Below are 23,587 nucleotides of genomic sequence, written 5' to 3' on the forward strand. Positions count from 1 at the left end.
ATACACAAAAATCAATATGATCAACAACAAAGCTAAAAACTCTCAAGATTATAGCTGGTGCACCTGATTATCCCCTCCAAGATCTCACAGATATGAACTGGTTCTGACAAGAGGGGTGGAAGAAAGCAAAAACACCCAAAGAAACAAACAAAAAACCCCCAACAAACAAACAAACCCAAAAAAACCCACCAAACCCTTCCCCCTCCAAAAAACCCCAAACAAACAAAACCCCCCAAAATCAAACCAAACCAAACAACAACAACAAAAAACCCCAGGGGAAAGTGAGTAGGGCATATAAAATAAAAAGTTCTAGACGTAAAAAAAAAAAAAAAAAAAAATCAATGTTCCAAGAATACCAACACATAGCACACTTCACAGGATGAGACCAACTTAACATTTAGGAACTTCAACTTCTTAGCTATTCTTCATCTTATAGTAACAGGAAACTTTCACCACTGTGAACTTGATGTTTGTACAATTTGAACAGTAAAAACTTCCCTCATAAAGGAACAGAATCAGTTAAGATACGAAGTTTAAGTAGAATTTAATTACAAAATTGACTATGAAACTCCATCAATTGGTTTGGGCTTTTTTTTTTTTTGTTGTTGGTTTGTTTTGGTTTGATTTTTTTTTCTGGCTGCTTTTTTTTCCCCATTTTTTATACTTTGTTTTCAGGTTCTATGGAATTCAATTATCTTCTATTACATTCACATTCTCATCACTTTCTGCTGTTCTTCAGCAGTAAGAAATGAACTTACCTTCATTAGAAATGGAACATAAGAGATTTTTTCACTTTTTTATTTAAAAAATAGAAACTAGAACTATTCCAGTGGCTTCATGTTCAACCACCTTCATGAAATAAATTTCATAATACACAGCCACACCCCCTTGTGTGTGGCTCTTTAAGATTTTCCCTTAGCAACACAAGCTTTTCAATGAACAGTGAAAAAATTATTTTGAAATACTCAGGTTATGTGAAACAGGAATTCAGGAGCATCTGAGTACTTATTTGTAAAAGGGCTCAATGAAATCCACTCACAACACTTAGAACGTACTGGCACGAGGAACATCAGAGACACTGGAGATTGTACTAGGATAATTTACACATGACAGATTTTGTCCCAAGGCAACCAATAATGTATCTGGTTTTTTGTTTGCTTGCTTTGTCCTGCAATTGGATAAAGTACAAATACCCACTCAGGTAATTTTTAATGTATTGGAAAATTAAATTATTAAGTAACATAATATGTGGATTTCTCAAAACAAATCCTGCCAAACTAACAGAGCATTTCATTTGGTAAAATAATCACTTCAGTGGATAAAGGAAATTAAGCAACAAAACCCAAAAAAACAACAAACCCCAAATTCAAACTTCAGGGTTCATCATACACTGTTTTTATGTAAAAGACTCCCAATATAGTCTAAATCATAAAAATTAACAGGATCAAAAAACAGGACCATGCAAAATTAAAATATGAGCTGCTTAAAATTAATATTATGAAGTCATAAGATTGAATGATATACAATCAAAGAATAATATGTTCATTGCCAGGTAAAGACCACTTCTGCAGATGATGGAGTTCAGAGATAGAGTTTATGGAGCTCTGAGTGATCATTGCCACCTGACTGAAGTTATTTCCAAGCTACTTCCAAGAGAAACACATCATGACTGGCTGTGTTTCCTACCTTAAGGGAAAGGGAAAGCTTAGAATGTGATGCAGAGACCCCACAGTGCATTTAACAATGTAGAGATTTCAAAGTACTATTGTGATACCTAATTAATCAAGTTTATGATACATTTATTTAACAAAACCAACACACAAAACCACCTCCACTTTCCTGCCTGTAGCCCAAACAACAGTTAAATGAAATTGTTACAGTTGAACAATAAGCCCAAATCCATCAAGCAGCGTGTGAACACTCCCTCCAACACTCCCACAAACCTCTCTAACAACAGAAAGCAGGAGCACAGGAATTGTGTTACTGTGATGTACCCCTGCAGCATGAAGAGGTCAGCTGCTTTGCTCTTCTGGATGACAACTAAATGCTGAAAGAAGTATGACTTCTTTTGTCAGGTTTGGACTACTTTAAAAACAGAAATTGAAGAGGTCAGAAAACAAAACCAAGATCCTGCTATAAACAGTAAATCTGGATAACATATTTTCCAAGAAAAATTAACAAATTACCACATTGAGTGTAATTGCAACTCATTGTTGTTCTTGAATAATCAACTCTGTAACAAGACTCTCTTTACAACTGAAAGATTTTTAGGATCTGCAGTTATGTTTAATTATTATGAAAAATTCTAATTTTTCTCTTCAGACTAATAAGGTGCAGAAAGCAAACAAATCTGACCTCTGCAAAATCAACACCTGTCTACTGTTCTTATTCCAATAACCACATCAGAGGTTACTTAAAACTAACCAGATTACTTAAATGCATTAAGAAAATTTAAGCAACTCTGTTTAAGCAGTCTAAATAACTGATGGCTTTTCAATCAAATTATGGTTTTGGATTGGGAGACTTCAAATCAAAGAATTTATTTTAAAATATATGAAAAATAATTCTGCTTTGATCATCCAATCCAGCAGTTTCAATCAAAGCTTGTGTGTAGACTACTCCCTAAGATTTACTTATAAATAGGTTAAAGCTATACTGCAGAATAAATAAATTTGCCTGCAGGATGTATACATTGTATTATTTTTGTGGTTGCTCTGGCCAAGAATGGAGACGTCACAAAGAGCTCTCAGTTTCGGGAAGCCACCACAGCCAGGGGAGTGTCAGAGCCCTGCACAACAGCAGCAACACAACAGGATGCTGCTGATAAAGACAGGGACAGAGTGTCCTTCCAGGTGTGTCCTGTTCCCAGGGGCCTCTTCAGAGGGCCACAGCTCTCCTGGGACTCACACTGTCCTCCAGACCTGCACACACTTGGCAGCTCCTGCAGCCTTCTCAACTGGCTGCAATCTTCATGGGTATCCAATTGTTAAGAAAGTAACTAAAAGGCTCAATCTTAAAACACTGAATATAAATTTATTGTAGCATTTTCTTAAGATAAAAAAAAAATAGATAAAGAGGTGAGCCATAATTGTTCTAGACTCAACAAATGCTGTTTGGTTTCAGTCTTGCCAAAACTGACTGGGTGTAAAATGTACTTTGTGTACAGTGTTGCAGAAATCAAATGAAAAAGAAAACCCAAAACATTTCTGTGTTACAGCACTATTCATTTTGGCTGTCCATGTTCATTATCACTTGCAATATTTAGACAAAACCTGAAACAAAGCAAAAAAAAAAAAAAAAAACAAAACACAAACAAAAACAAACAAACAAAAAAAAGCCAACAAAAAAAAACCCACAAAACCCCAAAAAAAAAAAAAAAAAAAAAAAAAGCCCAGCAGAAAAAGGAGCAATTTTTACAAAAATCAGCAAAAAAAGGGCAAAATTTTAGTTTACAGGAGACCCTGGAACTAGAACCAAGAAACTTTTAAAGATGTAACACTCTAAAATTAATTATCACCATTCTTTGACTCATTTACATGCCTAACCAGGATGAAATCCAATTGTCATGGAGTTTCTACAATCACCTAGTAACCCTATAATGTATCTTGGGGATAAACCATTTATTAAACTATTGAACTAAAAAATTTCAAGTACCTCTAGCTACTTTTACATTTAGGGCTTTTTTAACTCAGACATAATTTTAAAGACCTTGAAGCTGATAGGAAGCTTTTCATTACCTTTTCTTTTTCCCCCATCTGTGTTCAATTACATTCTAATTTCTAAAAACTTACTTTTTTGTTTCTCAGTGTTTGCCATTCTCTGTACACAGCTATCAGGGAGACACTTCTGTCAGAGGTAACAGTTTAGCTCAGTGACAGCAAACCTTTTCCATGTATAATGCCATGTTTGTGCCAGAAGCAGCACTGCATTTCATGATCACTGATGTCACTCCTAATCCATGTCAGTGACAAACTTGGCACCAGTGTAAGTGTCTAATTCCCAGTGGTCTAACCTAATTGGTTAGGCACAGAATCTGCATTACAGGAACAGTTTTTTCATCCTAGCAGTGCTCCTGCTCTGAAGTTTCTGGAAGGTTTATGTACCAAGTGTCCCAGCTGCAAAAGGGCAGTTGCTCTAACCTCCTTAGCTAAGCAGAAATTAAATCTTGACCAAGCTGTGGTGTTTGCCAGCACAGTTAAGAGCCACATACCTTCTACTTTTATGTTAAATATTTCTTGAACTGTCTATTTCACCTCCCTGCTACAACTTCTGACAAAAAAATTTTATAGCGTGAGCACTGTCTTTTTGTGCATGTCTAAGCATCTGAAGTAATCAATCTTGTTTGTGGCAACTGTAACAATATATGCTACAGCAAAAAATCCACAAAAAGTTCGGCTACTTTACAAGATACTCGGGACAATGACTTATTTAAAGTTGATGGGGCTAAGAAGACATGACTAAACATTTTCAACAGAGAAAACTTTCAATATATATTTAATATTACATCTAAATACATTTACTTCCACTATGAAAAAATAGTTATCGTCTAATATCAAGCAAAAAATTTAATAAAGCAGGTGCTGGGAGCATACTTCTAATTTAGACATAGTCTTTTCAAAATCAAATCGTCTTGTGAATAGTGCAAGAATGCTGTAAAACCACTGGGAACAGAACTAATGCCAACAGCATTGTTTTGTAATGTGACTATGTCAAATATGGATTTCATACTACAGTCTCTTTACAGTAATAAAAGTATGTTTGTATTATCAAGGAGCCAAATCTGCATGAAATCAATCCTGAACAAAAATTAAACTCACACTGACGTTTACACTTCTACCTTGCATTTAAATCTACACGTATTAAGGGAACTCTCTGGTCATGAAAATATTCAAATGTACAATAAGCAATGTATAAACAATTGTAGCATTGAGCTTTGAGAAATTTGGGGAACTTCAATGTGTTCTGCTGGCCATGGAGACTGTTTGGTCATCAACTTAACTATTACTGAACTATAATTGCACAATGACACAGATAATTAATTACCTAAACCCAGAGATAACTGTACCTCTTGGAATGCATCCAGCTCCATCCATCTTGATTAGACAAGAACTGTGTTACGAATGGCAGTTTGAAGCCTTGAAATCAGTTCTAATATAAATAAGCTTATGCTGGGAAGAACTACTTAGGCTCTGCAGAGAAGATACAGGTGATAGGAACTTAAACTGAAAGTGTGCTCTCCATGACTAGCTCAGTTAGCTCTGTCACCTTCGCAATCTCTTCTATGAAGGACAGTACATCTACCAATGCAATGCTCCCTCCCCAAAAAAGGCTATGAAAGGCTGACAGCTGTGTCTCAAATCAAGGCATTCACACGGTTTTTCATCTGTTTACTCATTTGAACAAATGGACCTCTAGGGATGACAAAACAAAGAAAGATTTGTTACTGAAGCAGAAGGAAAGAATGAGGTTAGGAAACAACTGGAGAATACAGATCAACGATGGTGGCATGCTGGCTATTGCTAATGACAGGATGAGAGCCTATCAGATTGAGATGCAACAATCAGAAGGAAGCAAGCAACTTTTATACTTAGTATTCTTTTTAAAGGGGAAAAAAATCAATGTAAAAACATAACACACAATCAATTAAGTTAGGACGTATTTTACCAACAAACAATTAGTTAAGGAAATGAAAAGGTTCTACCTGCGTCTGAATTGCGATCTTCATTTCTGGATGGACTAATTGTAAAAGGAAGTTTACGTTTCATGGAAGACTTTTCTTTCATCTCCTTCCCCACATCACTCCTATCCACTTTTGGAGTTTTGCTGTAGGATGCAATCTTGTCCTTGCTCTAATACAAATAAAAAGTATACTAAGTAATTTTTGCATAAAGCAGGACAGTCTTATAATGTATACAGACTGAAAAGACTGACATGTGAGAATGCATGTGCTTGTGTTTAAGTACGTGTAATACAAAATTTATTCAATAAACAATAGAATCAATTGTCATTTCTTTTTTAAATTACTAACTTCTATGTTATTTCTACTTTCAGACACATCACTGTAGAAATGCTGTTCACTATTAGAGGCTTAACTAATTAGCAAAGGAGCAACATAAACTTAACAAGAATTTGCCAAATCTTGATGACCACCCCAATTTCCTTCCCAGACCATAACAATCCCACTAAAAGCACATTAAAAGCCCACACTGCAATTTAGACTGTGAATTGTAAACCCCCAAAAACCCTTCTAATTACCCTCCCCTGCCTCCACTCCCACCCTGTGATACATCAATGCAGAACTCCCTTTCTATTTCAACAATAACAGTGCAATGTTTCATTCAAGAAAAATCTATGAAGGAAGGTTTTAAACTGATACCAAATTTAGAAGAAAAAAGGTGCAAGTTATTTGGATTCTTGAGTTGTATAAGTCTAGATATTTTGGCTTATAACCCATATTTCAAATAAATAGAGAAAAACCTAAACACGCTCGCTATTAACTTATACTTGATTACACTAATATAGGATAAAGATTGCAAAAGATACCAGAGTAGCGTAAAGACTGCTTGAGAGAACCCTCTGCAAACCCAACATCTTAGCTACCAATCAAGTTGCAATGCAGAGATATCTTTTCTGTATAATACATGCTGCAGAAACAATTATCCACTCTGTCAGCTATCACAACTCTACAGCTTTATGTCATTCTTAACACATGATCAGACAAAAGTACTAATAGATTAACTTCCTAAAGGTAGAAGAAGAATATTCATCACCTTGCCAATCACTGAAAACCAAAAAGCTGGTCCTTGGTACTTCTGAAGATTTATTCATTTGGAGGAAAACTAAAAAATAACTTGAAGTAGAGGTACTGTTCTCAAAGGCACCTTTCCTTTTTTTCAAAGAAACCAAACTCAGGTAGGAAGACATCATCTGACATGCTGAGTTTAAAATGTTGCCAAAAAGTTAGGCAGAAGTGATTAGAAAAAGAACCTGTAACAAACCCTACAAACCGCAAAAGATAAATATCTGTACAAGGGAAATGGCAAAGAAGGCATTAGTCTGTATCAACAGAGTTCCTGAAGTATAAAGGCTGCTGCCCTCAGAGAACACCTGTCTTCTTCACTCCAAGTTTAGAAACCCAAAAAACCAAAGTAAAATGCAGAATAAAATCCACACACCAAAACCAAAGCCAACTCTCCTTCAAAACCGCAAAGGAAACCACACCTTCCCCCTTTTATTTTTTTTTACAAGTTAGAACAAACAAAAAAAATCTAAAGACCCAAACCCCTTAAGACACCCCTAAGCCCTTGGATCATATAGTGCCTGTGGTATTAGTTATGAAACAAGTTCATCCATCTAACACAAGTCATCAATTCCAAACGCATCTCTAAGTTAGCAAGAGCAAATCCAAACTTCATTAAGCCTTTCCACAACTCTTCCACCACACACACAAGTTTCCCACTTGAGCCCAACCTCACCAAGAGCTTTCTGATCCCTTGTTTCAAACAAACCATTTATTTCTCCTATCTATGTATGTGCATTTCCCACAATATGAAGTGGCATCAAAATTTTATTTCTTTCTCTAGAATATTGTCTTATGTTTGGTACTATGCAATAGAAAGGATAAACTAAAAATAATTTAAAATTCCTAAGCAGAAAATCTTGGTTTCAACTTGTTCAGTAGAAAAAAAAACCCCCACAACTTTTTGCAGTTGGTAATCTCTAAAAAGAATTCCTTTTTTGAGGGCACTCCTCAGTAAAATACATCAGTAGGTGCTCACAAAGAGGTACAAGCTGCTTAAGTAATTTGATAGCTTTACATTAATTCTTAAATTGCTTATATGTATCATGTTAAATATTATGAACGATGCAGTAGTTTTTGAATAATGACTGAAAATTAATTATATGAAACTCTAATTAGGAGGAGAGACAGTTCAAAGTGCATACTTTCAGATAAATAAAAACACATTGAAAATTTAGAAAAAGGCTATACATAGAATACACAGAAACTGAAAAAAAAGGGAGACTATTCTGTTCTTTAGCTAATGTGGAAATAAGCATTCAGCATTCAGTGATGGACTTTCCAATCCAAAAGATGCAATGGCCAGGGTGTTTGGGAAGTCTGTATGAAGTTGATGCTATTTATTATTTTTGGTGACAATGCTGAAATAGAGACACAATCAGATATGCAGACATCATCACAACTGAAAGAGAGGAAGAAGCAAAGAGCCCTGGCAAGACAACTGTAAAATGACTGATTTGAAAAGCAGTCTTAATACAAAACAAAAATAGGAAAAGCCAGAATAAAACCAAGGTCCTACAAACTGATAAAAATAATTAACTGTACCATCACAAAATGCTGTGTTAGAAGACAGAAAACTCTTAATGGCATCCTAGAATCAACTCCAAGTAAAGGAAGTAGGAGGAGGAACTAGAAACCCTGCAGGCTAGACCAGGCATTCCATTTTCAAGAGTGAGCATTCACTGTTCCGATTGTTCCTAGTCACTGCAACAGCATGGACATCTCTCAGGGTCCAAGGCAAGGTTCAAAACACAGCATCAGCAGGTCTGTGGCATTACTTTAATGTGACCCATATAAGCAACCTAAAATGAAGCTGACATTTTTAATAAAATAATCTGTAAATCCTGTGGACTTTCCAAAGAGGCTGATTAATCTCAAGTGAGAACTGCTAATCAGATAAAACACTGATGAGATGTTGATGTTAAGAAAACTAAACTACTGCTGCAAAGTGAAAAGCATTACATACTTTCCATGTCCACTGCAGCTAGAGAACATTTAATGGCTTTAGACTGCAACAGGAGACTAGCAAAGGTTATTTATCCTTCTACTAAGTATCTAACTCTATGCCAGTCAGCATAATTAAGTATCAGAATAAACTGCCCAAGGAGACAGGAATTTCCATCAGGCAAGCCTTTAAAGAAATGTCTGGCAAACATCTGTCAGGAACTGAGTACAGCTTATTCTACTCTGGGGCAAATGGATGGACTGGATCTGCATGGCTCAACCTTTAATGCACGCCTCACTGGAGGATGTAGTAACAAGGAAGAATTTTCTCTGTCAACAAAACCATACTAGTGTGCTATGATGAGGAACACATTTTTAATCTGTTCAACAGGAACTGTCTCAGAAGGCTAACAAACAGCAGTCTGGACAATTTCTTGATATCCCATTCCAGCTCTATTGTCTGGTACTGCTACAATCAATGACAAGACACAAAAGGAGGCAACAGAGAGCCATATAATCTAGCAGATGTACTAAGCCCTGGGAGAACAAGCATTCTTTTTCTGCCTATCAAAGATAATTACATACTGAAGAATATTCTGTATGGTACCAAATGGTTTTGGGCACTATTGCTGGAGTCTTCCAAGGAGAGAATTAATTCTTACAAACTCCAAATGTGCTTCTCCTTTGGAAGAGATATCCATAATTTACTTCCTTAGTTTGGCCATATGAAGTATAAATTCAGATAAATTAAAATTTCATCATGTTCATATGTTAACAAAATATCTCATGCCTCATGAGATAAAATACCTCAAACATTAGATGGTCTAGCTGCTGTATACACTTCTACTATTTTTTTATGCTTGCCAGATAAGCAACTGAAATAAAAATACAGGTACTCTAATGCATACATGATACAAACTCATCTTATTAACAGCAACGTTATTTCTAATGGGTTTTTTGAGTTGTCAGAAGACTTGAAAACATAGTTCACATGTTCACATAGCTATTCACTGGTTGTTAGGGCTGCACAATAAGCATTAATTTCTGGACAAATATGAAAGATTATGCCTAATAATAACAACAGTAATCTCACTACATTTCTCTGTCAACAGTTAAGAGTGCACAACTAGAACCAGCTAAACAGTGTAAAAACTATGAAATGGAAATAAAACCCTACAAGTGTTTTTTCTCTTATGCTAACCATTGGAATAGTTTTATGCCATTTAGGTCACTACAGCTTTTAAATTGTGAAGAATGGGAATTTTTTATGGACTGGTATCCTTTAGCATTACTCATCACTTGTAAGAGGCACTGTATTTTATGAACATTATTTCACACTAGGCCTCAGCACTTCTTAACACCAATTACATTACCTAATGAATCCCTAACATTTTTCATACTTCTAATGAGTTAAGAACTCTAACTTTTAAATTCATGGCAGCACATGTTTATGCATTGAGAAAAATCCTTATTTGCTTTACAGATATTTCCACTACCTTTTGAAGATATTTAATTAAAATTATCACTGTTGATTAGCCCGGTCAATCTTTATTTACCTCAGGGCTCTATGTTTGTGTATGTAGTACAGATTTACCTTCATGACTTTGTGTTGTTCAAACTCACACTTTACCTTAGAGCCTATTGCCTGCCTGATTCCAAATAATTTTCTTGGCAGAATCTAAATTATGACATTTTGACAATATCTTCTCTATCTTTCCTAATCCACTCTGAAAAGTGCAGATTAGTCAAAGGCGAGCTGAACACTTCTCACAATTGTCCATTAGAGAACAGGTATATGACAGTTTAAGTGATTATTTAACATAACCATGTATTCAGTTCTCAAAATACGACAACTGTGTTTATTATGCTAAAAACCTGAATACAGAAATATTAACTGAAACACTTCTACTCTCCATTAATAATATTAATTCTCTGTTTTCATTTAGGACCTTATATTACACATTGTTTTATATCATGCAATTCCAAACCAAACCCTACATTATTCTAATCTCAAGCTATCCACTGTACCAGGGTGGACAGTGAGCAACACTGGACAGAACAGCACAAGCAGTTTATCAGCTTAGTTTTTGGTATCACCTTCATCAGTCCATCACTGGGATTCCATAGTCACATCTTTTATTGATCTTCCATTCCCTACTCTGTCCCTAAATTACTGAATGATACTTCAATTAATGTAACCATATCCCAAATAAAGACCAGAATAAATAGGAAAAAAAAAAAGAAAACCCAACATTATTTCATCTCTTTACTAGTAAGCTGATTTCCTTTCCCTATTTTATTCTGTTATCTTCCTCGTCTTATCTAAGTAGTTCATCAGAGTCAGCAGAAAGAATTACCTTTGCCTCACTTTACTGGGACCAATGAAACAAACTAGAACGAGACTAAAAGGTCTAAAGGTTTCTATGAATGTTTTTGGAAGATAAAAAGTTACAAGTAGATGCTGAATCTTCTTATCTTTTCCTGTTTTTTAACCTCGTCCTGTCTTATATCCATTCATCATCAAATGGTCTTGCAGAGAATCCAGATTTCGACACAAGAGTAAGTATGACCACACACACAGAGAAAATCCTTTTCTAGAGAAGACAGCTTTATAGATTGTTGGGAAACAAACAGATTCTCTCTCCTTAGGGCAATATACATGTCACTCATCATTGTCAAAGCAGAGGATTACTCCAGCTTCTGTTACTCATTAGTAGCACCGATAAATCTGTGCTCTATTGTACAAGTGCACTAGGCAGAGACACTGAAGAACTGGGTGATTTGAAACTTGCCTCCAGAACTCTGAAAATCATGCGATACTTCACATTCATAAACAACAAACAACCCTTCAGCATGACATGATATTCCTTCATTTCCCAACACTCAAAAATGGTCTGTACAATTTTTAGATGGGACTCCCTTGTACAGGAGCTACTCTAAAGCTTTGTGCAGCATTTGGCTTTTAAGTCCTCCTTCACAGGGGAAGTAAGTCCCTCTGCTATAAAGGAATATTGGAAACTTCTGTTCTTCTTTGGTCTGTGCTCTGTCACAGGCCTTCACACCTGTTTTGTGTGTTTGTACAGAGAGAAATACACAGTAAAATAAAATAAAATATGGACTGTTGTTCTTGTGAGTATATGAAGACTTCAAATTAGCTAAGATATGGAGACTATATATTAGCTTATATCAAATAACACCAAAGCATCCAGCTCCTTTTAAATTAACTTGCACATTACAATAAAAGTAGAATTCTATCCCACGGTTTAAGTTACAGTTAAATAAATGTAAAAATGTATAACTTTTTTCAATACTGAATATATCAGAACAGAGATTCATATTTATTTCTTCCAATTACAGCAACAAAAATCATGAAACATGCTTCATTTTACTGAAATTAAAGGGGCATTAATATAAACTTTACCTTTCTTGCAGTTGTTTTTTCCACCATGGTGCTATTGCTGTCAGAATTTTCAACTTGAACTGTTTTTGTAGACCCAAATTTGGGCATTTTATAGCTGTTTAGCTAGTTGTATCTTGTATCAGTGGGTTCATCCTGTGTCTGAAAAACAAACAAACAACATTACATAAATATACACACGGCAGTGTCATTTCAGGACAAATGTTACTGCAGATGGTAGCAGAGCTGGATAGTACCCCAAAAAAGATTACTAAAACGACACCTGGCTCCAAGCATCTTCCTCACATGCAGCTCAAACCTTGGGGCAAAACCCCAAAAGGTCTAACACAGCTGTTGCTGGGGATGGTGTATGAAAAAAGCACCAAGTCAGCTGCTAAACTACCTCATCCCTCTAGCTTACCTTTTTGGAAGACTGAACATTTTTGGCTATTTTAACAGGTTCATAGGTTCAATATCTCACTTCGTGTTAAATGTCCTAAGGCTTAGAAAGATGAACACTATTTCCAGCAACACTGGAAAGAGAAATAAGGCTTTCTAGCCCAGGAAATTGAAACACTGTATATTCAAAGTAGTATGGGAAAAAAAAGTCAAGTCTTATGATTTATGATTCTTTCTGGATCAAGAGATGCCCTTTTAGAAGAAAAATCTTCTAAAGCTTAAACCCAGAACTAGAAACCTTAATTTCCACTGTCTATCAAATCAATTACATAAGCCACTACTAGAGCCAGATATATATCTATATAAAGCTCCAAGAGCTGTGTAGTGTTTCATCTCCATGGTACACCAAACAAGTGTCACTACAGATTCACATGATGGAAGAGGTCTGACTTGCCTCTTCCACAGCAGGAAGAGCCACCCTTTTTGCAAGAATGGCTGAGAGGAAAGGTCACACAAAAGGTAAAACTGCATTTGACAGCACTTTAAAGACTATGACTTTTTATGGGTCTTTTTGAGTTGATGTGTTTTGTTACAAGTATTTACATGATGACAATCTTACTGAGTTGTCATAATTCAATGCTTGATCAAGTCACCATTTCAGGTGCAACACTTCTACTGTTGCTTTACCATTAAGGTTTTGGGATCATCACGTAGAGAATTTGTTGCTGTTCTACGACCATGGCACTATTTTGGTTTGACACAGTTAACTGACAACAAATCTGGACTTTGAAAAAACCATTTTGCACACTACACCTGAGTGTGTAGTGAGACATTGATATTCAAACAAATTTCTACATCCTGCCCACACATCCATCCCCCACAAAGCTTAAACCGTGGAAAATTTGAATATTTGTCTAAGAGTAATAGTGCTGTACACAACAATGTAACATGCTACTTTGTTAATCTTCCAGAATAGGAGGGGAAGAAAGTTCAAAAAGCTAAATCCTTGAGACAGAGAAGTAGGAAAGGTTGCACTAAGTTCTGCTGTTTTCCTCCCTTTCCCCTACACCTGAGGAAGTTGTTTTTTGTTTTGTTGGGTTTTTTTTTTAACACTAACCACAAGCTTATGAAAAACAGGAAGAGATTAATTAGAAACAATCTCACAGTCTATAACCAGAATCTTGTCTCCACTATGATACAATATTGTGAAACTCATACTGTTCTACTCTTACTTAAGACAAAAGAAACATTAGTATACTCCATTTATGGAGTGTTAACAGGATTGATGCAGCCTTACTGATACAGAGAGTAATTGTTCAATTTTAATGAACATTAAAGCACATGGTTATCAGCCTTTTGTTGTTAGTTGCTTTTTCTAACAGCTGCAGGAACAAAAATATGGTTATCAGTTCAAAGAGAAAGAAAACTACACTGAGTTTCCTGTAATTTACAAAAAATCTTTCCTGAATCCTAAAAGAAGCAACAAGTTACTATCTTCACAGAATAGTACTGTGCTGATTAGACCAAACATAATGTATTACCATAGTAGCAAATATCTGTTCCCATGGGTTTAAAAAGGGACAAGTCATAAATCTGCTTCTGCTCATTTAGCCTCTCAAATCCTCTCTGTAAGTTTCATTCGTAACAATTCCCATTGTATATATCATGATTACAACTACTTAAAAAAATAATGGGTCAAAGTTTTCTTTATTATTTTAATCAAAATATTTTTCATTGCATATGCTGCTGTTTCCTTTCCTTCCTTTTTTACTGCTACCTGGCTTCCTGAAATTATCTCCATTCCTGCTTTTCTTCTCTTCCTTTCCTGGTTTCATATGCCATTCACTGGTGTATGACAGCAAAAAGCCAAACTTAAAGAGCTTAGGCTTGGCTCCCTTGGGCTCATTTGCTTCACCAGCAGGAGCTGCCCTTCACAAAAGGCCTCCCTGCATGTCTCATCTGGACAGCAACAGTTTATTTTTTTAAATGGCAGGCTGGTATACCAGCCTCAAGTATTGTATAGGGGCAAGAGGAATATGAAAACACTTTCAAAATAGATTTCAATTAAAGGTATTTTTAATAATACAGTTAGCTTAATATAGAAATAGAAATAAATGAAAACAGAAAGCATAGGATGTTTCCATTTTCTTTACCAAATGGTCAACAGGCAGAAGCAGATGTGCAGGAAGCTCAACTTTCCTGTGCAGGTGACCAAGCACTGGGACAGTTAACCCAGAGGTGTCAGAGTCTCCCTCACTGGAGGTGTTCAAAAACCCTCCAGATACAATCCTGTGCCACGTGCTCTGGGATGGCCCACTGTGTTCCCCTCCAACCTGACCCACTGATTCTGTGATCCAAAGTCAACGTGAATTCATGAAATTCTTGACTCAAAGTCAAATATGTTTTGGGGAAAAAAAACTGCTTTGGAATTTCACTAAAACTGAGTGTTACATACTGGATTACCAAAGCAGAACCACCACACTCTAAGACTAACAAACAGCACTATTTCCATAAAGTGTTCCAAGTACCAGACTGCTGTTGCACAATGGCTGTGCAAAATTTAAAACAGACATAAATGCATCAAGTATTTGAGAAAAAAATACTTTTCATAAAGAGCAGATATTAAAAAAAATTATTAAAATATCACTATGGTGGCCCAGAAATTAGGCAAACTATTCAACTGGTGATTACATAGTGTATATAACAATAAAATTTTCTGCGGAATAAGTGATTTTACTGACACTTCAACTTTTATTTCCATTTGTTTGGAGTTCAGTGCCATTTCAACTCAAGTTCTAAACACAAATGTTTGCATTCATAGTGAAAATGTAGAACATTAACAGGGTCTTCCAGGGAAATCTAGATCTGTCTGCTTTGAGTTTTCCTCACTGCCATTTCTTAATGCAATTACTGGTTTATTAGACAATCTTGATGGCACATTTTGAATCACCAGAACCATAAATTAAAAGTTAAACTCTTTACATTCAAATTATTCTCCTCTGTCACAACAAGCAGTGTCCTTACTTTTCATCTGATAGACAGGCACAGCTGTGCTTTCTCTCAAACAGACTGATTTCAAGCTTTTCAATAAAACAGAATTTGTTTCCTACTAAAGAAACTTCTCTGTATGTAACAAAATCAGATATTCTTATTTTATGTTTGGACATCTTTCCTGCACATTCATTACCTATCATGAGTCATACTACTGGAAATACTGTTGAACTCTTCTCTCAGTCATTTTTCAACTAAGAAACGAAAAATTCTATTTTCTCCTTGAAGTAATAAAGGTAAGCATCTAGACAGATCTATGGGCAGTGACATACAATGCTAGGATTATTTCATATAAAAAACCCTGGACATAAAAAAAATCCCCAAAAAATCCCACCAACCACCAGAATTTCAGATGTAATTAGCTACAGTGATTATTAGTGATATAATTAATGTCTACTGCTAACAAGTCATTGTATTAATTAGTATAAGCTTACAACTAGCACTGATGAAAAAGATGTGAAAAAGCTTCTCCTTACCTATGCAAAAAACCAGGGAATTCAAGCAGTACTACAATGGTGCTGCTGCCACTGTCATTCACTCCTTTACACCTTTCAGTTTGTTCTTCTGAGAAATTAAGGGCCATGGGTTTGTGTTAGGTGCATACATAGTGAATATGTATGATTCACTAATGACTTCCAAGCCTGTAGATGGATTTTCTTTTAATTTGGCAGCAGCAGAAATTTTCAAATATATTAAGCACTCACAAATTTCAGGGGTAAAGGTGGCCAGTGGATAATAAGAATAACAATAATAATCCATCACTGTTTTTCGCATGGGAAGGCTTCAATATGAGCTTCATGACATACTGCCTGGAAGAAAACTCCACACGAGATGGCCTTTGTAAACCACTTTTCCTTTCTTTTTTTCTCTTAATTATGGGGGGCAGTTTTAGTTGAGACCTGCACATTACCAGAGTCAGTCAATTACAAGACACAAATTGCTAAGAAATTAGGCATCATTAGTTTTGGTGCTCACTGAACTAGCTGTTTCCTTTCTGGTTCAGACTGTGTTCCCTTCAACACCTACAGCAAAATGTGACAGGATGCTTTGGGAAGGTTTTCTCTGGTAGCCCTGCTGTACAGATGATCTTGAAGGTTAGCTGCCTGCTGGGACCACTCAAAGCAAGGGGGCACAAGATTAACCTTCTATGGGAGTATCAGTAATTGATGAGTTCATTTCCAAGACACTGCATCTAGCCTCCTGCTCCAGAAAGCATCTGCATTTGAAAAGCAGGGGTCTACAGTAAAGCAATCTTCTCAACTACCTCTGCTTCATCTGCAGGGAAAAAGAAAAACAAAACCAAAATCAAACAAACAAAAAAAATCCCTCTCTCAATAAGGATTTACTCCAGACTGGGAAACAGTGAATCAACTATAGCAAATTTCTGCTATAAATAGCTGACAGGAATGCTTCTGAATGTTATAATAAAATTAAGCTACTGAAAATGACAACTATGGCTACATCTAAATTAGCAAGAAGTAAAGAATTATCGAGAGCAGATCTGTAGACTAGAACAGCTGGTAACAAAAATCCAAATTTCCACTAGTCACATTTAGCAGGTTTGCTCTGGACTACTTTAGTGCAGTTCCATGTACTAAATGCACATTAAAGGTTGGAGTACATTCAACAATTCCTAAACACGGCTCAGCTTAAACCAGGAGGAATCAAGCTCTGAAAACACTGTACATAGCAAACTAAACTACAATGAGGAGAGAGGGCAGTCATTGATTTAAACTAATTCAATGTTTAATTGACCTGATTTTCTCTTAGCAATCTCCTTCCCAGCCCTAGAAATTTGTCTCTTCCAAGTTTATTTTGAAATGGCTGGTATGATCTAGATCTCAAAGCTATTAAGAGTCTACCAAAAGAAAAAATAGTTAGTGGATGAGTACAAGAGAGATGGCTAAGAACAGCTGAACTGAGGGAAAGGCAGGCAAAAGCCAACATTACATATTCTGCTCAGAGAAAGCCAGCTGGCCAACCCATATGCACACACTGGCTAATTAAGAAGTATGTAGGTAGCTCACGCCTAGCCACACCAAATGTTATCTGCATTCTGGTGGGAGTGTGTCAAAGACAGATGAGGTTAACACACTGAGAGAAAGGGAATGGGTAGAGTACAAGGGACCAAAAAGCTAGAGAAAACTGGTATTTTCAAATCCTGTAAGAAGCAGAGTTTTAGCAAAAAGATGTTCATTTAACTAAGTTTAACACTCTGTGTTCTTTTTTCTTCTTATTAGGAAAGTGCAAATGACTTCAGTATTCTATTTCACAACAAAAGCATCCTTCAGCAAACAGCTGAGAGAAGTGATTTCTGTCCAAAAGAGAGGTTAACTAATTATTGATGCTAAATGAAATGTGTGATGGGAGATGTAGCAGCACTGCCAATTATTTTCTTCTTACGGAACTCAGTCCTTCTGCACACAGTTACTCAACCACAGCCAACTGCTACACAATGAAATGGCTCCTGGTAAATTAACATGTCATCAGATCAGCGTCTACCTTTTCACCTACAGTGTCCAGTTAGAAAAAAGGCCTTGAGACATAACAAGAAATTATTCAGGATATTTCAGATAGAGGCTGGGGATGTGCTAAGAGGCACAAGCAATTTGCTACTGTGAGGAAAGAGACCATTCAGGTTACAACACACAGTAAGAGGGCAGTGAAGTCCAGTAGGACAGGGCCAGGCTTTTCTGGGTTGCACCACGTCTACAAGAAGAACATCTGTCTGTATTTTAACCTGGTATCTCCCACACAGAAATATGTCTAGAGCTTCAGATTAGCCAAATGACAGAATGTGACTGTGACAAGGAGGCAGAGGAGAGAGAGACTTGACAGGACAAGGCTGAGAAGGGATTGTCTCTGGGAGGAAAGCACAGGGAACTCCATGATCAACACACAAATATTTTTTCCCCAGAATACTTTTTTTCTGTGTTACAGAACACAAACCAGAAGCCTTTAGTCTTGTCATTCCTATGCCTTGTAAAAAAGCATGAGAGTTCCACTGTTTAAATTGAGAATGACCAGCTTATCCCTGTGTCCATTTTCCACTACCTCCTTGGACAGATATAGTTCAAACATGGCTGATGTCTCATGAAAATGTCAAAAGGATGGTAAAGGATGGGAAACTGCCGAGAGCAAGCACTTAAAAATCTCATCAGAACATTATACAAAACAGTGTTCTGAAAGGTCAACATTTCAGTGACTGCAGCCAGAAAAATATTTGTACCAAGGTCTTAATTGAAGAAAACGGTATCAACACAGCTATTTCATAATCATTACAGCAGTTTATTTGATCTTTACAATGAAGACATTGAAAACGTCATTAAAGGCTTTATTTGAGCAGAAATAGTTTAAGGTTCTTGTGTTACATGGATCTCCCCAAAAAAGACTTCCTCTCAATCATTCAGCAACTGAGGACACTGCTATAGTCCAACACATATTACTGCTAAGTAGGAATAGGGAACATTTGAACTCCCTGGGTGCTGAAGTCAAAGTTGAATAGTTACAAAATCTAGACAGGAAAACATTTTTTTAAAAAAGCTGATAATACATTAGATATATACAGCTATAATGGACTAAATATACACTGCAATACATCCCTACTGGCAATCCTGCCTCCTGCTGCAGGCTAGAACCATATTATTCTCTACAAGCTCAAAGGAAACCACATTCTGCATAAGAAAAGATTAAATAAAAGGCTATTTGTGTACACTGCCCTATTAGAGATTGTATTTTTACCATCACCACTTCCTGCATGTGGTACACACTATAATACCTTCAAACACAACGAACAGAACATTTCACCAGGCTCTTTCTGCCCTGCGCTCCATGTGTCTCATTGTACTCACAATTCAGCTCTCTGGCAGTAACCAGCAAATAAATTACTAACCACTACTGGCTTTAGGAAGCACAGCAATTTAGTATTGTAGAGAGCACTGTGTGAATGATACATGCAGTGGCTTTTGCAGATGAAAGGTGACAAGAACATTTTTATTTGGAAAACATTCACAAGGTCTTTTCACACAATTGCGACGGTTCAGTGCATGCACATTCCGGTGTCAGGGTCATGATGAAAGAACTGAGCTCCAACACAGTCTCAAACTAATGTGCCTAAGGCAACAGTCTGGTGCTGTATTAAGTGCAAATGCAGTACCCAGCATGGACATGAGTCACAAATTTGGCAGATTTTACAGCATTTGATGATAAAAATATGACAAAACATTCTTGGTTCAGAAGTGAGAAATTCTTTTTTATTACATTTTTTCTTCAAGATTTGCGCAATACTTGGGACAACTTTGTGGCTAGACCATGCAATGCTGGGATTAGTTCTACTCTTTTTCTATACTTATTGTGCAATCTTAGAAACAGTGCCTTACCTCTCCCCTGCAGCAGTTTGTCCTACCAGATTTTAGTGGATATATTTTAAAAAATTGAAGAAAACAAAGCATCATCCTAATAAACATACATTTCAGAAATGCGTGCCATGAGCTAAGTTGTGTATATATATTTTTTTTTTGGAGACTCCTCAGATACTAGCTAATAGACAGAACAGACTCATTGTCCTATCAGAGAGCATTCTTACATTTTAATTTGAAATGTTGAGATACCAAGATTCAAACATAAGAATCGCACAAATCTTTCTGCAGTAAGTAAAATAAACTACTTATTTGAGCTCCATTTTATAAAGGTGTCCTTTGTAAAATAAAGCGTAACAGTAAAACAGGCATGGGCAGTGACTACTCAGTCTCCAGAACAGCTTTTAATACACTCTGAAGTACCTACTCATAGCATGCCAGACTACACTATACAGGGATAGGATGAAGGCACTAAAAAACAGCCAACACTCAGGCAGCAAGAAAGATTTTCCAATACTTCAGCTGGAACTTACCACTACTTCCTACCAAAATAAGAAATGTATCTCATAGTCTAGGAATTTCTACTAGGAAGAGAAAAAAAATGAGGACATACAACACTTTCTTATGCAGAAAACAAACAAAACCTTTGCAGTGGTTTTGTTGCACTTGCCTATATAGTTTCTTGGGCTCCTACAGATAATCCCTATTTTAAGAGCCTGAGTTTACCTGTGCCTGGTTTCAAGTGTCAAGTTCCACAGATTTCACAACACTCTTCAATTGATTTCTGTGGTAATAGCAGCAGCTAGACAGGTCAACTTCTTTATAACAAATATTCTCTAATAGAGTGTGACTGAATCTACAGCTTTCTAATCAACCTTTAATAAGATTTTTGTCCTCTTTTATTTTAACTAAACACATATTTATCAGAGAATACAAGAACTTCATTGTACACAGAATTAAAGAATAGTTGAGGTGAAGAGACATTTAGAGGTCCATTTAAGTCTCTCAGTTATCTAGTCAGTCAGATATTTTTAACTTGAGTTGAACTTAACACAGACCAGGTTGAGTTTGTTACTTGAGCAAAAAAACACAGTAAAAGAAGTATGGAAAGTACAAAACTTCCTAACTGTAGGCACCTATAAATCATGCAGCAGCACTTCACAAGCAGCACACTGTGGAAGAAGAAAACACTTTGGCCCAAGATTTAATTTCCAAAATCCTATTCACTGATTGAAAACACCACATCCCAGAATGGCTTAGAGATGTGTTACATGGACTGATTTCAAGTTTAAAGGTACTACAGGCTCATACATATAGTTTATTAGAGAGATCATGCTGCAGTAACAGCTGTATCTGAGTAAGAGATGACTCCTCTTTTACATCACAGCTTGTCTTTAGGAACTCCCTTGCACATCTTCCCAAAGGTTTTCTTGCAACTACATAATATTAAAAATAAACCAAGTACGGACTGAAACTTTTACTGGAGTAAACTGGACATTTCCTGGTTCACAAATCCTCAACTAAAATTCCAAAATGTACCTGTCAGAATGAAACCAACATGCTGACAACCTGGTGAAGTTCTGAGGAACCAACAACCACAAACAGCTGCTGCAAGTGGCTGAACTTGCTCCTAGAGAAAGATAATTTATTTCTCACTCTTAACACGATTCCTGCTATTTCAGCTTGTCTTGATTTCTACCTTCTTAAAGGGATGAAAACTTCTACCATACCTTAAAGAAAAATACAACCAAAACCAACATCCTAAATAAAAAGCAGGATCTATCCCAAACAACTGTAAAGAAATTACTATTCATAAATCAAAACCAGGAGTGCTCCAGCTCCCGTCACAAATATTAATTTCTTTTCACAATATTGCTGGAAGATGAAAATGCATTATTTCCTTCGTTTTACAGATGGCAAATTTGGTTGACAGAAATAATGAAGGGTAGAAAAAATGAAGTGAGTTTGACCAATCTACCACACTTGTAACATCAAAGACTTTATTTTTGAGATTCTTTTGCATTAGATAGCAGTCAATACCTGGTTAGACCATAGCTACTATTGACTTAATTTTCAACTTCTGCAAGCAACCACTCTTTCTGCAGAAGGAAAAGGTCAAACAGTCTCAAAGCAGATATTCCCATGAGGAAAACAGCATGTGCTCATAAAATGCCCATAGCTCACACAAAATCCAAAACAGACTGAAAATAGGTAATTTTCAGGGTCAGTGTTCAACTTCCTTCAACATGGGACCCTCTTTTCCGGTAACCTTCTTGTAAATTACAGAACTTCTTTCAGCTTTTGCCAGAGGACTCTTCTTAGAGCAGTAACCTGGACTGCACAAATGCATTTAACCCCAGACATTCGTACAGTTTATCATTTAAAGTGGAATATCATCCAAAAACCCGTCAACTCATGCTGCAGTTCTGCTGTGTGCAGCAGGGCAAATGAGCAGTGCTGCTCTAATACAGAGCAGACAGCATTTCTGGCACAGCAGAAGGTCAAGGTTAGCCACACTGTAGAACACAGCAAGAAGTCATGCAAATATGGACAAGAAGCACTCGTTTTACTTCTTTTGCAACACACTCCTCCCATTTCCTTCCTCTACTTTCTCTGAAGTTTCCAGTCTCAAACAGATTCTGAGATCCTCCCACTGCAGATGTCACTCCACTCATCAAGATTACAAAAAAAATAAAAAAAATAAAAAAAATCAAAGCAGTTTGTTGGTATCACACTTCTAAACTCATATGGAATTAATTACTGTTTATGTCTTTCCAAGACACTGCAAAAACACATAAAAACGAGTATTTTGTCAAAATATCCTTGCAGGTGCTATGTCAACCAACTGAATATTGTTTGGCATGTAAGACCTAAAAATTACTAGCAGAGCATGACAGAGGAAAAGAAGAATGATCCCAAATATCTATAAATTACCTTTAAAATACTTCCACACAGATAACTGAACAGGAAAGTACTAAAAAAAAAAAAAAAAAGTGTGGCAGTCTCTACTTTAACATCTCATAGCAGTATTGAAGACCAAGTATCCAAAAAGGTCATTTTCAAGGGATGGGACACTCTCAAATTATTATTGAGATTCACGGACCCTAAACCTGTGTAAATCCATCTTTGTAAAGACCTATCCAAAAGAAGACACCAACAAACCGCCAACAAAGCCCTGTAAGGTGCTGAGAAAAGGTAGAAAGCAAAAGAAGGAGAGAGGAGATTAATTATTTTCTAACTCTTGTACAGCTCCCTTCTAGGGTGCTGAACTCCTTCCTTACTTAAAAAAAGAAAAAAAATCCTTAGGAATTAATCTGTTTACATAACATTGTTTAGGGTGAAAAAACAATGTTGACAAACACAGCCTGAACAGACAGGACAGCCCAACCCTGAAAACACATGAACAGGGAAGATGGTGCTTTGCAACAGGGATCCCTTAGAAAGACTGTATTTAAACAGAGAATTGAGAAATGAAAGCACTGATGAGAAGGTACCTGAAGGAACAAGAAAGTAAGATCAAATATCATGATTTCTGTTTTTAATTTTCGAACAGAAATAGTTTCACAAGTCTGAAATCCTAAATATTAATTGTTTAGTAAAAGGAACACACAGGGTCAAGGAACTCTCTTTACAATATGT

General features: G+C 36.3%; 1 protein-coding gene across 2 annotated transcripts in view; it reads right to left on the reverse strand.

Annotated features, from left to right (window-relative positions):
* Positions 1–23,587, reverse strand: part of ANKRD12 (ankyrin repeat domain 12) — a 59,630-nt gene that overhangs the window by 28,112 nt on the left and 7,931 nt on the right. The window contains exons 2-3 of one of the 2 annotated variants that reach the window (XM_063166209.1): positions 12,165–12,302; positions 5,702–5,849 (exon numbers count right to left, since the gene is read on the reverse strand). In XM_063166209.1, the coding sequence (XP_063022279.1) occupies positions 5,702–5,849; positions 12,165–12,251 (235 nt within the window). In that variant the 5' untranslated portion in view covers positions 12,252–12,302. Of the gene's footprint in view, positions 1–5,701; positions 5,850–12,164; positions 12,305–23,587 lie in introns of those variants that run through there. The other variant, XM_063166217.1, reaches the window with a different exon arrangement.

The sequence above is a fragment of the Melospiza melodia genome, chromosome 1 (genome assembly GCF_035770615.1).
Source record: "Melospiza melodia melodia isolate bMelMel2 chromosome 1, bMelMel2.pri, whole genome shotgun sequence".
Classification (NCBI taxonomy): Eukaryota; Metazoa; Chordata; class Aves; order Passeriformes; family Passerellidae; genus Melospiza; species Melospiza melodia.